Source organism: Thermobia domestica, chromosome 18 (genome assembly GCF_964235325.1).
Source record: "Thermobia domestica chromosome 18, izTheDome1.hap1.1, whole genome shotgun sequence".
Taxonomy (NCBI): domain Eukaryota; kingdom Metazoa; phylum Arthropoda; class Insecta; order Zygentoma; family Lepismatidae; genus Thermobia; species Thermobia domestica.
This window is the reverse complement of record NC_137471.1, coordinates 168,532,820-168,547,087: the sequence shown is the minus strand read 5'-3', so window position 1 is coordinate 168,547,087 and position 14,268 is coordinate 168,532,820. Positions and strand designations below refer to the sequence as shown.

Sequence of the window (14,268 nt, the reverse complement as noted above, 5' to 3'; positions counted from 1 at the left end):
CGACCTCCCGAATGCGAAGCCAACGCTCTGCCACTTGAGCTATTTAAATTAATCCCAAAGTAAAGTCCGTTTAGGAAACTTTTTGTCCACGACCTTTCACGTCGAATATGGCCTGAAACAAGGAGATGCGTTGTCGCCATTACTATTTAAAGATAGCAACTAGGTCCTAGACGGTATTCACCATGTTATGACATATGCTGATGATGTAAATTTAATAGGGGATTATAGAAGAACAATAGAACGAAATGCAGAGACCTTATTAAACGCATGGGACATGGGTTTAGAAGTAAATGCAGAGAAAACTAAATATATGGAAGTGCGTCGGGACCGGAATACAGCAAATTATGGATGCGTTAAAATATTAAATAATACTTTTGATAAAGTGGCTAGTTCCAAATATATAGGATCAATATTAACAGAGGAAAACCATATTCACGAAGAAATTAAATGTCGACTAAAAGCAGTGAATTCCTGTTACTATTTGGTTCAAAATCTCTTGTCGTCTCGAATTCTATCGAGGAATTTCAAGCTTAAAATATAAAAAACGATAATCATGCCTGTTGTTCTGTATGGTTCCAGAACTTGGGCGCTTAGTCTGAGGGAAGAACATAGACTTAAAGTATTGGAGAACAAGATCCTGAGACGAATATTCTGACCCAAGAGGAACGGGAATGGGGAATGGCGGAAACTTCATAACGAGGAACTACATAATTTACATGGTTTACACAACATTGTTAGGGTCGTCAAGTCTAGGAGGCTTAGGTGGGCAGGTCATATAGCTAGAATGGAAGAAAGTAGAAAAGCTTTCAAAATGTTGACTGGAAGACCAATCGGAAAACGACCAGTAGAAAGACCTAGTCGCAGATGGGAGAAAAATATTACGATTGATAACACAGAGATTGGAATACAAAGTAGAAACTGGATGCAGTTCGCCAAGGAGAGTCAGTGGAGAGCGTTTGTGTACGCGGCATTGAACCTGAGGATTCCATAGGCCATAGGGTCAGTTTAGTTAGTTATGAAGAACTATATTTCATTCCCACCTACAGCATTTCATGCATCAAATTGTTGGTTGCATGAATTTCAAAACACCCTGTATTATATTCCGAAGACGGAGTTCAAGCTCTTATGACTCTGCTACAAATATAGAATACGCAACCGCAATTTAAGCAGTAGGAAATGAAAATCGTGATATAATTACTACAAATGTAAATCAGGAAAGTGAACTTAATCCAAGATTGCAAATGCATGTTTTATTAATGTAGCAATGAAGAAGGAAACTATTCCGCTAGTGATTCGCTGCATCATGTAGTAAATGAATGTAGAGCCTCCAGCGGACTTCAATGTGGATGGCTGCTGGTGTTTGAGGAATTTCTTTCCAATAGGTTGGACGGGTATATCGGCAAGTGAATATGCAGGACCGGTCCCCGGACTTGTTCCATTGATTTTTGGGGGGGAACATATTACAAGTGTGGAATATAATACTCGTGTCTACGAGTTCAAATAACTTATCCATAACGCCGTGCAAATGTTCGCCGAAACCCAGCTATCTATCAACGGGGCTTCCAATCACTTAGCCGCATTTGTTATGTAGAGATTGATGTCCTTAGCGTACACTGAACACATCTTGTGACGTGAGTGATATACACACAGTTTTTTTTTTTTTTTTTGAACGTCGATATCTTCTACTGGAACTTACAGTCCCTACACTTCTGACCATTGCTAAATCCGCCAACAATCATTTCTGTTCACCGCCAAGATTAGTCTCCTGAGGTTTGAGAGACAGAGACATACAAAGCTCTATGTGCACTTCGAGCACACATACTGAATTACAAAGAAATCTGATAGACATTACTATAATACAAAGAATGAGATGATCTAGCTATAGTCAAACCAAATTATCTAGCTTCTCAAAATTTATCGCAATTAAAAGAATTAAATTATGTAATTATCTTCCAACGAACGTAACATAGATCGTTGAAGACAGAACTGTAAGGAACATAAAGGAAAAATATTTTTACTCCTCTTTTCATACAATGAATCAATGAATGTTATTAGCAAAAAAAAAAAAAAAAAAAAAAAGAGAGAGAGAGAGAGACAGATAAGGGAAACTATTTCACTGTGATTGTTCTATCAATATATCTAAACTATTGTGAATAATTTATTTATATTTTTTATTTCATTGTAAATTTAACTTCGTAAAACGATTTTTTAAAAATCTTACGTTAGTTCTAATATCTGAAACCCTGCACACTGACATTTTAAACATTATCTATGATTATGTAAGAAATAAGTTTGAAGGAATTTTAACGTAAGCATATAGCTATTTACTTTCGGTTTTAGGCATGAAAACGTAACATGTGTGTCTGATAAGTTTACGATAATGTTCTTATACCTAAATATAATTGTCTAAGTAATGCGAAATAAATGCAACTTCAAAACGAATGCGGGAGGCGTGGTGGTTCAATGGTAGAGCGTTCACCTCTGGTGCTTGGGGTCCCTGGTTTAATTCGATCTCGCGCCATGCGGTCTTTGTGGTGGACAAACATCGTGCTCGTCGGGTTTCTCGGGTTTTCCCGTTTCCTCCCACTTTCTTCCTTCTATGATTTCATTTCTCAATCACCATTACCACATTCTTTAGCCAAACCGGCATAACCGTAGACGTAAAACTGAAAGATTTTCTTTTTCTTTCAAAACGAATGCGATGATATATACACATAGTAACGCTTTCTTGTCAAAGCCCAAAATTGCACTCCTACTTATTGTAGTACAGCTTCTATCTTAATAATTTATTTACATTTGAGAAGACTAATTAAATCATTTTCTCAAATACTACTATTCATATGTGTAATAATAGCTTTTTCTTCTGAGTTTGACAAACACGTATTACGTTTTCGTTAAATACAGATTTTGTCTCTCATACACTAAGCCAATTTACGGCTAAACTTTTAAAAGCTTGGAAACCTTTTCATCATCTAAAATAAAAAGGGTTATGTTCAGATAAGCCTCATCGCGACAGCTGAAAAACTGCGAAATTTATCAGGAAAACTGGTCAATCTGGTTGCCGTAGAGTGCGATAAAATAAAAATTGTACAAATTTGTATTCTTTTATGATATTGCTGATGGATAAGACAATCTAATTTTAGTATGGCGGACGTTACGTAGGAAGTTTATTTAACGATGCAGGTAATACATTTTGAATATGAGGAATATGTGTCCATCTGGTTTTCAACAGTATTTTTAGGTTTGGGCTGTTAAACAGCAAGTACAATAAATAAAAAATAATTGCTGAAATTGAGGGAAAGTAAATTTTCAATGTATAGGAAGAATTAGCTGTATTATTTGATAAAACATGGCAACTAAGGGAAAATCTGTCAAACGTGTTTGATTGTCAATAGAAACGGATTTTACTCCATTATGAAGTAGACGAAGTGCTTTGTGAAAGAACCACAGAAATGTTGCAAATCTATGCCACTTGCAACCCATGTGTTTCTAATTTATATAATGTGCTTTTCCTCTATAACCGTCAGCACTTATACCCACGTCACTAACGTGCCTGCTCCCAAGGGCTCACCTCCTTTCTTACCCTTACGTTCTCTCTGTTCCACTTATCAACTAACTCAGATAGAATTCTTGCTTTACAGTGGGTATCTGAAGTTGTTTTGTGTTTTATACTAAGCACTCTTCATGTCAATCAGTACACAATTGTGCAACACGTACATTAGCAAACATTTTCTAAAGCAGAACGAGTGCGTTGCAAATTGAGAGAATATAATAATTCGTTAATTTAAACATATTTCTAACAAACAAATGAATAAATAAATAAAAATAAACAAAGTTTGTTACTCTCAAAAATAGTAATTAAATAAATAAAATCCTGGCTGATGAAAACCATTTTTATATCTACCGAGAAATAAATAAATAAAAGAAAATGTAATTATGCCTCTGACTTGAGTATTGTATGGCGTTCACCTTTTTTTGATTGAAGTGTGCCCAAATGCATTGCAAGTTTAACCAGTCACAGACCTGTTTGGGGCCCCCACAGAAATGCGCCTGACAAGCCACAAAACATTCGTGCACTCCACTATCATGTGAGAACGCTGAACTCGAACGGGGTAATGTGTGAAAGATTTCTTTGATTCTGCGCAACGACCGAGAAAGAAAAGGATTTTTTTTTTTTTTTTTTTGACAAGGTTATGTCCACTTTTGAGTTCCCCTCAAACGCTATCTGTACCGTTTCAATTTCAGTTGATCTTTTTTCTATAATTATTACAGACTGTTGTTACTGAATATACCCTTGTACCGTTTTGTTCAAACGTACCTAGTTTCCCTAAACTACTGGGTTTTCTCTGCATTTGGTTGCAATAGAAATTGTACGTTTCAAATTTCTTCTATTTAATTGGTATCTGAAGAAAAAATTAAATAAAATTTTAAAAAAATGTAATGTGTATAGTTATGCTACATTTCTCTTTTTCACCTGCACAGCATGTTCACCTTCTCTATCTGCATTACATTTGCTATATTGAACATTACTACATATTCTTTTACCGCAAAAATAAAAAGAAAAAATCATTTTTACAAAAGTTTGCTTAAACTCTTATAAATCAAACTGCTACTACATCGTCCCGATTACTTATTAGAATCATTATGCATCATAGCTTTCAGTTTTATATTTTTATATACTGCGGGGAATTAAACATCCTGCCCCTTCAGGTTTTGTGTGCTATACTACTTATTTTGACACAAATTATTCATTACAAATTAATCAAGCAGAAACGCTCAACTGCTATTGCAATATTCATTAAATTCGCACACATCAACATTAGATTCTTACTCTAACTTAACCTAAGCTTAACCTACACACAAATACATACATAAACAAAACACAAAATATCCCACTATATCTATATCATCACATATTAAGCAGAGGGACGTGCAAGAAAGCGAAACGGATATCTTTACCATAGTCTAATTTTCATCATTATCTGTCTAATTTAGCGTTGAGAAAAAAAAAATCTTTCAAGGTGAACAGCAAACTGTTTTTAAAAAAAGTATCGAAGACGGGATACGAACTTCGTACCGTCAGTGACGTTTCCATTTCTTTCAAGAGTGTATAAAATATTACTTTACTGTAGATATTTCAGAAGGCGTTACTACCACCTCTAATTTTGCCTTGTATGAATCATTACGGTACTACCTAGTTAATTTGGTACACGTTCATATTAAGTAATTTTTGTTATGAAAGATTAAACAGATATCAAAATTTCTATGAATTTATTTACCTTCTGTATTGGATACGGAATGAGGGACTATATATGAGATGAAAATTTTGATAACCCACCCTTTTCCAAAGAGAAACTGTTTTGGTTTACATGTGAATGCTCGAAAAAGTAGCTCTGTAGGGAACGAGGTTACAACTCACACATCTTGCAAGTGGTAACTATCACTAACATAATTATTTTCTTGATCGTCAAACTGTACTATGAAGTAGAATGAATTTGGTTCACTAACCTGGTTTTCTGTTTACACTTTCCAAACAATATACTCACAACCTCGAACACAAATTTGCAGGACCAATTTTGCACCAAAAGGATGGTCTGGGTTCCATTCTTTCCACCGGACATCGAACCTGGACAATAGGATGACTGGGCTTCACTTTAACATCTGTTTTCTGCCTCTACGGATAGTGTTTTGTTTAGATACTTGGAGATGCGTTTTTTATATATATATATTTTTACTTATTCATTTTCTACTGTTCGCTAACTGTGAACAAAACCGTAGTTAAAAAAAAAATAGTCTTCATCAGAAGATATCAATTCATCACAACAGCGTTACTACGCCATGAGGTCTTCAGCACCGAAGCACCAACTACCTATTTTGTCCTCTTTTCGTTCCGTCACTTGGTCCTTTTATTTTTTATGACCACTTTTAACATTCACCTCTTTGGTTTTCTTTCGAAGCTAGTTTTCCACTTAAAATAACCCAAAATCTTTTGTATTTTGCCAAAATTATTCACAATCACAAAATCCGTACCATCCACTATGGATGCTACTCTTCAAGGCGTCTGTCTCACAATGAAGATTACGTGGATTGGCTGATAAATCTCGACAACAATAGGATGAACAAATTGTGATTTAAGATTAAAGACACCGATCAATTAACTTTTGACACCTGATAATTCTTCTTTTACGTCGGATAATGCATATAGAAGAAAGTAATGTTCGATTTAAAGGAATTTTTGAGAATTTATGTTAAGATGGTCAAAATATATAAATTAGAAATTACTAAGATTTACGTAGAAAATATAAAACTCTTATAGATGACTTTTAATTACAAAATTCGATAGGAAAATGTTTTGAAGGCATGAAAAACACTGAAATATGAAGTTTTTTTTTTTACGACAAAAAATCATAAAACACAAGAAAATATACAAAATGACATAAATCAATATACTACAATTCTACGAACTAACGTAACCTAATCCAGACACCAGAACAAAAATAAAGTTTTGTACTAGGAAATACACATCTAACTACAATATCTAATTTATTTATAAAGGGTGTTCGAAATTTTTCCGTCACATGATACCTGTCATCTTGGGAGGTATCAAGATAACCTAATCAAATTTCGTAGACGTTCAGTTTTACTCTACGGATCCGTAGTATAAGTAGTAATAGTACGAACGAGTTAGATCAGCATGGGTTTGTTGGGTTCTGTTCTCGACATAAAATGAAAGACTTCCTCAAATGTTTACTTACATTTTGCAATCGGTGAATCCGTATATTAAAATGCACCGGTGCTTTACCAAGCAATTTGGAATACATTATCACTTACTTCTGTTCATAACCGGAATGTGTAAATAATTCGTGTGTACCAGTGGATAGGGAAGGGGTACACAGGGGCCTCCCCTCCAAAGAGGTCCGACAATGTACTTTGGTAATTTGATGGGATATAGTATACAACAGTTCCTCGTCATTTCCCGATGACTCACGAAGTTCAGTCTTTTACGGATTATTCATTGAGGATCTAGGAAATTGAAAATGTGGTAACAAAGCGACTTTCATTTAATTATCGACTGAAACTTGTAGATGACATACCACCAACTCTGTACGTGGTGCAAGAGTTAGAACTATCCTCGAGTACCGAACACGGTGAGGAAGTGTTGTATACTATTACAATTTGGTGTTTGTATTTTTTACTATATTTTTATGTTTATATATTTTGTGTTTGTAATTTTTCTATATGTACCTATAACAGCACTTGCCTCTCCCTCCTCCCAAAACACACATCCTGGATATGCTACTGGTGTATACCAAAGAAATAATTACCTTATTGCCTCAAGTGAACTCGTATTCTTCGCCCTAGTTTCGTTTGAGTCAGTGGAGTAAGTCCCAGCTATCTCTTCAGCCACATCATCTCTCGACGTTTCAAAATTATTATCACATAAAGCGTCTACTTCAATTTTAGTTTCCGACCTCACTACATTTAATTCCTCACCAGAGTAAGACGTCGCAGTTCCAACATTTTCGACATGTTCTTCTTGCAACGACTGAACTATGTACTGCTTATTCTCAATCTTCACTGGATATATGCATCCCTCCCCTTCGAGTGGATCCTCTTGAAGAAATCTATTATCAATTTCTTCTTTGAATATATATTCAGACACAACGTATGGTTCACCAGCCATTATCCTTTTACCGGTAGTAGAGAACTGGAACTAAACGTAAATCTTCCATATTACCTCTTCCAAAGAACCAGTTTACTTCGAATAGCACGTACTAAAGAAATTTGGTACAATCAAACAAGCACTTACAAGATCAGATCAGATAAATTTAAATGAAGTACATTATTTATGTTTCTTTCACTCATACACAGACTTAAACACTCAACAAACAAAACCTCTCTTTGTCTCTCATTTTTTTATGCTCCAGACACACGTCGGGTGAGCAACCCAATAGGTAAAATGAGGATCTATGTACAAAACTGTTAGGCCGGCCTCCTTTGCTACCGAATGCGATTGCAAATGCGAATTTCCCAGCACGTGTGAATAGATTGGAGTGCCTCGACTAGTTCCAACCTGTGAATTGCGAAAATCGACAGAAACATGCAAATGCGAACGATCCCAACTTGTTGGGATTGTTCGTCCGAATTCCTGAGAATGGAGAGTCGTCTCCAGAGGAATTGAGTGCTACGTGAAAGAAGACAGTTTGTTTTGCGTGAAAGCAGACGACGTTGCGAGGTGCGGAGATAAATAAAATGAACAAAAATAAAGATGGAAATAGATGTTGATGCTTTAATAAATTGTGTTTTTGATAAAGTTCCATTATGGAACCAAGCTTTTTCAGAATAAAACAAACGACACGTCGTGAACAAATTATGGGCAGATGCAGAAACAACTTTGAGTGGAAGATAATGTATATATTCTTCTGCTTTGTCTTTAAAATATGAGGATTTTGTTGAGTTGAGTTGATTTTGAGTTTAACATCCCGTTCAGCAGCTAGGTTATATGAGACGTGGATCTACTGATTAACGTGAAATCCTAACTACATGAGCTGGCGCCGGGAATCGAACCCGGGCCTCCCACGCCAAAGGCGCGTATGCTAACCGCTTAGCTACAAAGGAGCTCAATATGAGGATTTAATTAATACACGAACCGCAATGTTTTATTTAAGTTTTATTTCCGTAAATATTGTTAAACAAATATTGGTTTTACGAATAGACCTACATGTAATTATTGAAAAATATGTTGGAAATAGCAAAAATCAGAAAATGTTTTATCACATAATGTCCGTTTCTTTGGACATTAAGAGTGACACATCGTTATCAGCATCCGTATTCTCACTCCCACCACCTCCCAAAGAAATTATAGTGCATGAAATCATACACGGAACTGAGGTTCATCATCCCCTTGTAGCGCAAAGTGAAGACTCTAACCCCAACATACAAGATTCGTAGGTAAACAACTACAGCACGTATTGTTGAAACCAAGTTGTCCAGTTGTAGTCTTGTCTTGACTACCAGAACATCGTCAGTAGATTTTGACACTCGAGGCAAAAATAATGCTTTGATAGCTTGTCATTGCACCATTCTCTCTACATTTTTATTGAATTCGATTTTTTATTTTTTTTATTTCTCCTTTCTTTTGGAACAACCCGTCATTCCTTTCCTAGTATTTATTTCGACCATAATATCAGGTCGAGAGCTATTTAACCTATTAATTAATTGACTTTAATAAACGCAGCCTCTTCATCCCTCCTTGGAGGAAATGCTTTGCGGTTATGGTCGGGATAAATTCCCTTCTATCCCCCAAAAATATTTTTGTGACTTTATTCCAAATATTTTCCCATTAAAGAGTTTTGTGCATGACGTCTAACGTTTTACGTACCTGTACTAATGTTTGCTTAAGTTTCCTTCTTTCTTTCTATACCCGTCCCCAAATTCTTGGAATCTTTTTGTATTTTCTTCTTCCTGTTTTGCATTATTTTTTATTCTTTCCTATGAACACTACTCCTATCGTGTTTTCCCACTACACACACGCCCAGGAATATTTTACCCCCACCACTTTCTAAAACCTACCAACATTAGTTTACCGGTTCTTATATTTACACTCGAACTTTCATGGGCGTCGCAATGTTTAAGTCAATCCATCTTTGGGCTACCCAGCATCTCTAGCATGTTACGGGTGCGTAATCAAGGAAATAAGGTTCTGAGTAAACGGCGGCGCCAAATAGAACATGGCAAAGTTACTCAAATGATAGCTCTTAGTATTGGGAACGGACGATACACTGTTAAGATCACGTAAATGAATAGAGAGAGAGATTATAGATTATTCGGAGAGGGAGATGGTTGACGTAGGGTGTGGTAAAAGGATTTTAGAAATTACAGTACCAGTGGACTTTGTATGTCCTGTTCTAGGCTCCTGTTGTCTTCCATGCTGGCTGTAACCGACGAAAATCCAGTTCTGGGACAGGCGTACAGAACTCAAAAATCTGAGCAAATTTGCCTAATAATGGCTGCTGTCCTTATACACGATAGTGATTGATCGTCGAAAGCAATGCCGACAAGCTCTTAGCGAGAACAGCTGTCTTGTACAGAAAGTTGTACTCGGTTGACTCGCTAGCTGTTGGGCTAGCACCTCTCGATGGACTGAAATAATTATATCATAGACTCACGGCGGACTGTCTGTCTGCTGTGGATCTTCCCGGCCAACTCCAACTTCCTCTCCTCCGGGTAGCCCTGGGTATATAAAGATGAATTTCTTCGACGTGTTAAATTCGAGGCGAATTTCGTGTTCACAGATATTTACGTAAAAAAGTTAGTTAATCACTGAAAAGGATTCTCTCAGCATTTATTACATAAATCATACATTGATAAAATTCTTTACACAACTTTCAAGTCTTGCAAAATATGCATTAGAATTAACATTATCTAAATTTTCAGACAGATTATTCCATTATCATGATTTAATCTTCCGTGTTTGTCATTCAGAGTTCCGTCAAAATAGCTTCATGTAACTAAGAGATAAGCAAAAAAAAAAAAAACTGACTCCAACAATTATGAGTTTGCTAATAAAAAGATACAACTTTTCAGTTTCCAATCTATCGATAGATGGACTACTAATATCAATCAGTGAATAATAAACACTGATTTCTTCATAATAATAACCAAAGCAAAACAAGTGTGATTTCCTCGACTCCCAAAAAATTTTTCTTGGTTTTCATTTTGGACCCCAACTCTTATGAACCTACCGCCGCCACTGATCGTTTGTGCACGAAACTCTAACGTTTGACTTCAACAATTACTGAGTTATAAGGCAGAAATTGAAAACAGTATTCGGAAGTAAATACAAATGTTTGCTATTCCTTTTTAAATAAAATGCTTGCATTTCTCCCACGTATGAAGCACAAACAATGACATTAATGTCACTGATTAGTGTATTGTTTGTGCTGCTTTCTGCACAAAGCCCTTCATTAGCACTATATTAGTTTCGAAGATATAGTGAGAAACTGGTAAGGGAGCCAAGTTTGTGTTTGCCCTCGATTTTGAATAAGAAAGATGGAATTATTGTAGTTCGTTGGTACATCATTGACCCTTGTTTGTGCACGAACACACATCGTATGTGCTTTATTAGTTTCAGAGATATAAGCAAGAAAACTGGTAAGGAGCTAAGTTCACGCTAGCACTTCGATTTCAAACAGGAAGGATGAAAAAAAGTATCGTTCCTTAGTGCATCGTTTGGGCTCGTTTGTTCAGAAAACCTAATCGTTTATGCTCAGGATTTCAAACTCAGGTGTTCAAACTTTTAATGGCGGTGCGGGTGCTTGACTTTTAGAAAATTATTATTATTATTATTATTATTATTATTATTATTATTATTATTATTATTATTATTATTATTATTATTATTATTATTATTTTGCTTTCCTCTTATTATCCTAAAATTATGCAAAACGCAGAAGGTGACACTTCAATCACACTGCAATCCTAAATTGAACAAAGTAGAAAAATGTTAAATTGGCCTTTTTTTCGTTTATTTGTTTTTTTATTTTTTTATTGGGCATGAATACCCATTATAATCAAGGTAAGTTATAATAGTAATGATTTAATTCTTTTGGCTGGTATTGAACTAATATCCGTCGGAGATTTTGTGATTAATGTATGCATGGGGAAATAAACGTCGGATGTTTCCTAAATTTATCATCTCTCTTCTCGCTCTTAGATTTCTATTTCCTTTACCTAAAATGAAAATCTTCATTTTTCACAACTGAGATCAGTCAGTGTTTTTTTTTTTTTTTTGAATTAACACGTTACCTTACGTCAGGGGCGGATCCAGACTGAATGAGGTGCGGCCATTTGAAGTCAATAAGTTTTATTTTACATTTATAATGCAAGGATCAAAATTCTTAGGATAGGTTATATTTTTAAAATAAAAAATATATCCTATTATGTCAGGGATCGCCCCGATCACCTCCCACATGGATTTGCCTCTGCCTTAGGTGAACTCGATCTAATAACTGAAATATTAGAAATGATATAGAAATATTAGCACATTTATTGCTAATCACAGACATTGTACATTTCTCGTAGTATTCCAAATAACTCAATTCGTTTAAATTTATAGCCAATTCAAAAGTAATTTTGTGCTTACCAAAAAGATTCATAGATCCACGAATGTATTAATAGTCTTGGTGGTTACGTATATTTTCACAAATTCTTCTTAACAGCACATTATAACCTAAATATGCCTTATGCGAGTTAGTTCAATATTCAAGTTAACTGCTCCTTCTGTTCCTAATGAAAAACAGTAAGCACGGGGTTGTGTTTCGTATGCTCAGGATTTCAAACTCAGGTGTTCAAACTTTTAATGGCGGTGCGGGTGCTTGACTTTTAGAAAATTATTATTATTATTATTATTATTATTATTATTATTATTATTATTATTATTATTATTATTATTTTGCTTTCCTCTTATTATCCTAAAATTATGCAAAACGCAGAAGGTGACACTTCAATCACACTGCAATCCTAAATTGAACAAAGTAGAAAAATGTTAAATTGGCCTTTTTTTCGTTTATTTGTTTTTTTATTTTTTTATTGGGCATGAATACCCATTATAATCAAGGTAAGTTATAATAGTAATGATTTAATTCTTTTGGCTGGTATTGAACTAATATCCGTCGGAGATTTTGTGATTAATGTATGCATGGGGAAATAAACGTCGGATGTTTCCTAAATTTATCATCTCTCTTCTCGTTCTTAGATTTCTATTTCCTTTACCTAAAATGAAAATCTTCATTTTTCACAACTGAGATCAGTCAGTGTTTTTTTTTTTTTTTTTTTTTTTGAATTAACACGTTACCTTACGTCAGGGGCGGATCCAGACTGAATGAGGTGCGGCCATTTGAAGTCAATAACTAGAAATATTCCCTGTTCAGGCTCGGATCAAAGGAGAAGAAGCATGGTGGGTGTTACAAGAAGTTTGTTAATGACATCCCCATTAGGCGGGCTTCTCGTTTGCGCTTGAAAGATTCCAGAGATACAAGCCAACCACTGAATTCTAAATTTGATACAAATTATTATTTTCTTTAATCAAATGCTTCTATTGATCAACGGTTTATCTAAACAATGAGGTAATAATAACATTTTTGCTAACAAGAAATCTTTCGAAAAATTCTTCCGTGTGAACAAGTCTTAATAGTATTTCTTTTTCCGCTATGGTTTTACGCCTTTACGGTAAGAGACATAACGTGACCTGATTTGTGATGGGTCTATTCCCGGGAAGATACTTTTCGGTAAGATTCCCAAGTAGGGGAATTTTCCGGGAATTTATGTAAAATCACAAAAAATGCATTCTATTACTATATTATGATTTCTAACTTAAATTCGTTTTTATTTCACAGTATATTATTACTGTTGTCCCCACAGGAGTCTTTAAAATGTTATTCTGAACGGTATTATGTTATTTTGTTAATATTTTATTATATTTAGAGAGTACGCATGGATATTTATTTATAATATGTTCTATGAAAGTAAATGTGTGCCAAAAATAGTATAGCAAGTTCACATACTTTTAAACCGCTAAACAGTTTAAATGTATGTGTAAGTGGATTTTCCAATCTTGACTCTACTACTGATATAAACATATTAAATGTTTAAATATTATAAACAAATTAGGTTGGGTAACTGCCAGAAGACACTTGTCTCACTATTTTATTAACATTTGTGCTCAGAATATTTGCAAGATACTTTCTTATCTTTGTAATTTTGCATGTAACATTGATACACACGACCTTCTTCCTGCCCATTTCTCGAAATTTCATGCGTTAATTCACATGTAAGGGAAGTCCGACAACCTCTTCAGAAATTCGAGTCAGAGAGAGGAGACAAACCGACGTCTATTACTAACGGTGGTTCAGGGTTTATAAATAGTACTTCATCTGTATTTCCACATAATTCTACATTATTTTACAAAATGGTTCCTTTTCATCATTAGTGAAGGATTAAATTAGTTATTTGGTACTTTTTAGTGAAAATGAAAATGGAACTGAAAAAAATATTTTATAAAGTTTTAAAGAATTTTAAATTTTTTAAGTTTCAAATTTTTTAAAGCCTAGAAGTAAATCATAATGTATTAAAATAAAGTAATTAGTCGTATGATTCTTATAATTTGGAAGATAAAGTAAAGAAATATAAATAAAATCCTTCCCGGGAATTTATATGCCAGGGAAAAACCCGGGAATATTCCCATTTTTAAATTCCTTCCAACCGGGA

The 14,268-nt window shown here is 34.7% G+C and overlaps 1 protein-coding gene across 4 annotated transcripts in view; it reads right to left on the bottom strand.

The window, feature by feature from the left end:
- LOC145675690 (uncharacterized) overlaps positions 1 to 8,035 on the bottom strand; it is a 26,095-nt gene extending 18,060 nt beyond the window's left edge. Inside the window, exons 1-2 of one of the 4 annotated variants that reach the window (XR_014129183.1) lie at positions 7,326 to 8,024; positions 5,509 to 5,674 (exon numbers count right to left, since the gene is read on the bottom strand). Coding sequence is in view for 3 of the 4 variants with exons in the window: in XM_081746290.1 (XP_081602416.1) it covers positions 5,521 to 5,626; positions 7,326 to 7,684 (465 nt within the window). In the remaining variant the exon portion in view is untranslated. Of the gene's footprint in view, positions 1 to 4,318; positions 4,404 to 5,508; positions 5,675 to 7,325 lie in introns of those variants that run through there. The other 3 variants (XM_081746290.1, XM_081746291.1, XM_081746289.1) reach the window with 3 other exon arrangements.
- Positions 8,036 to 14,268: the final 6,233 nt, after the last annotated feature.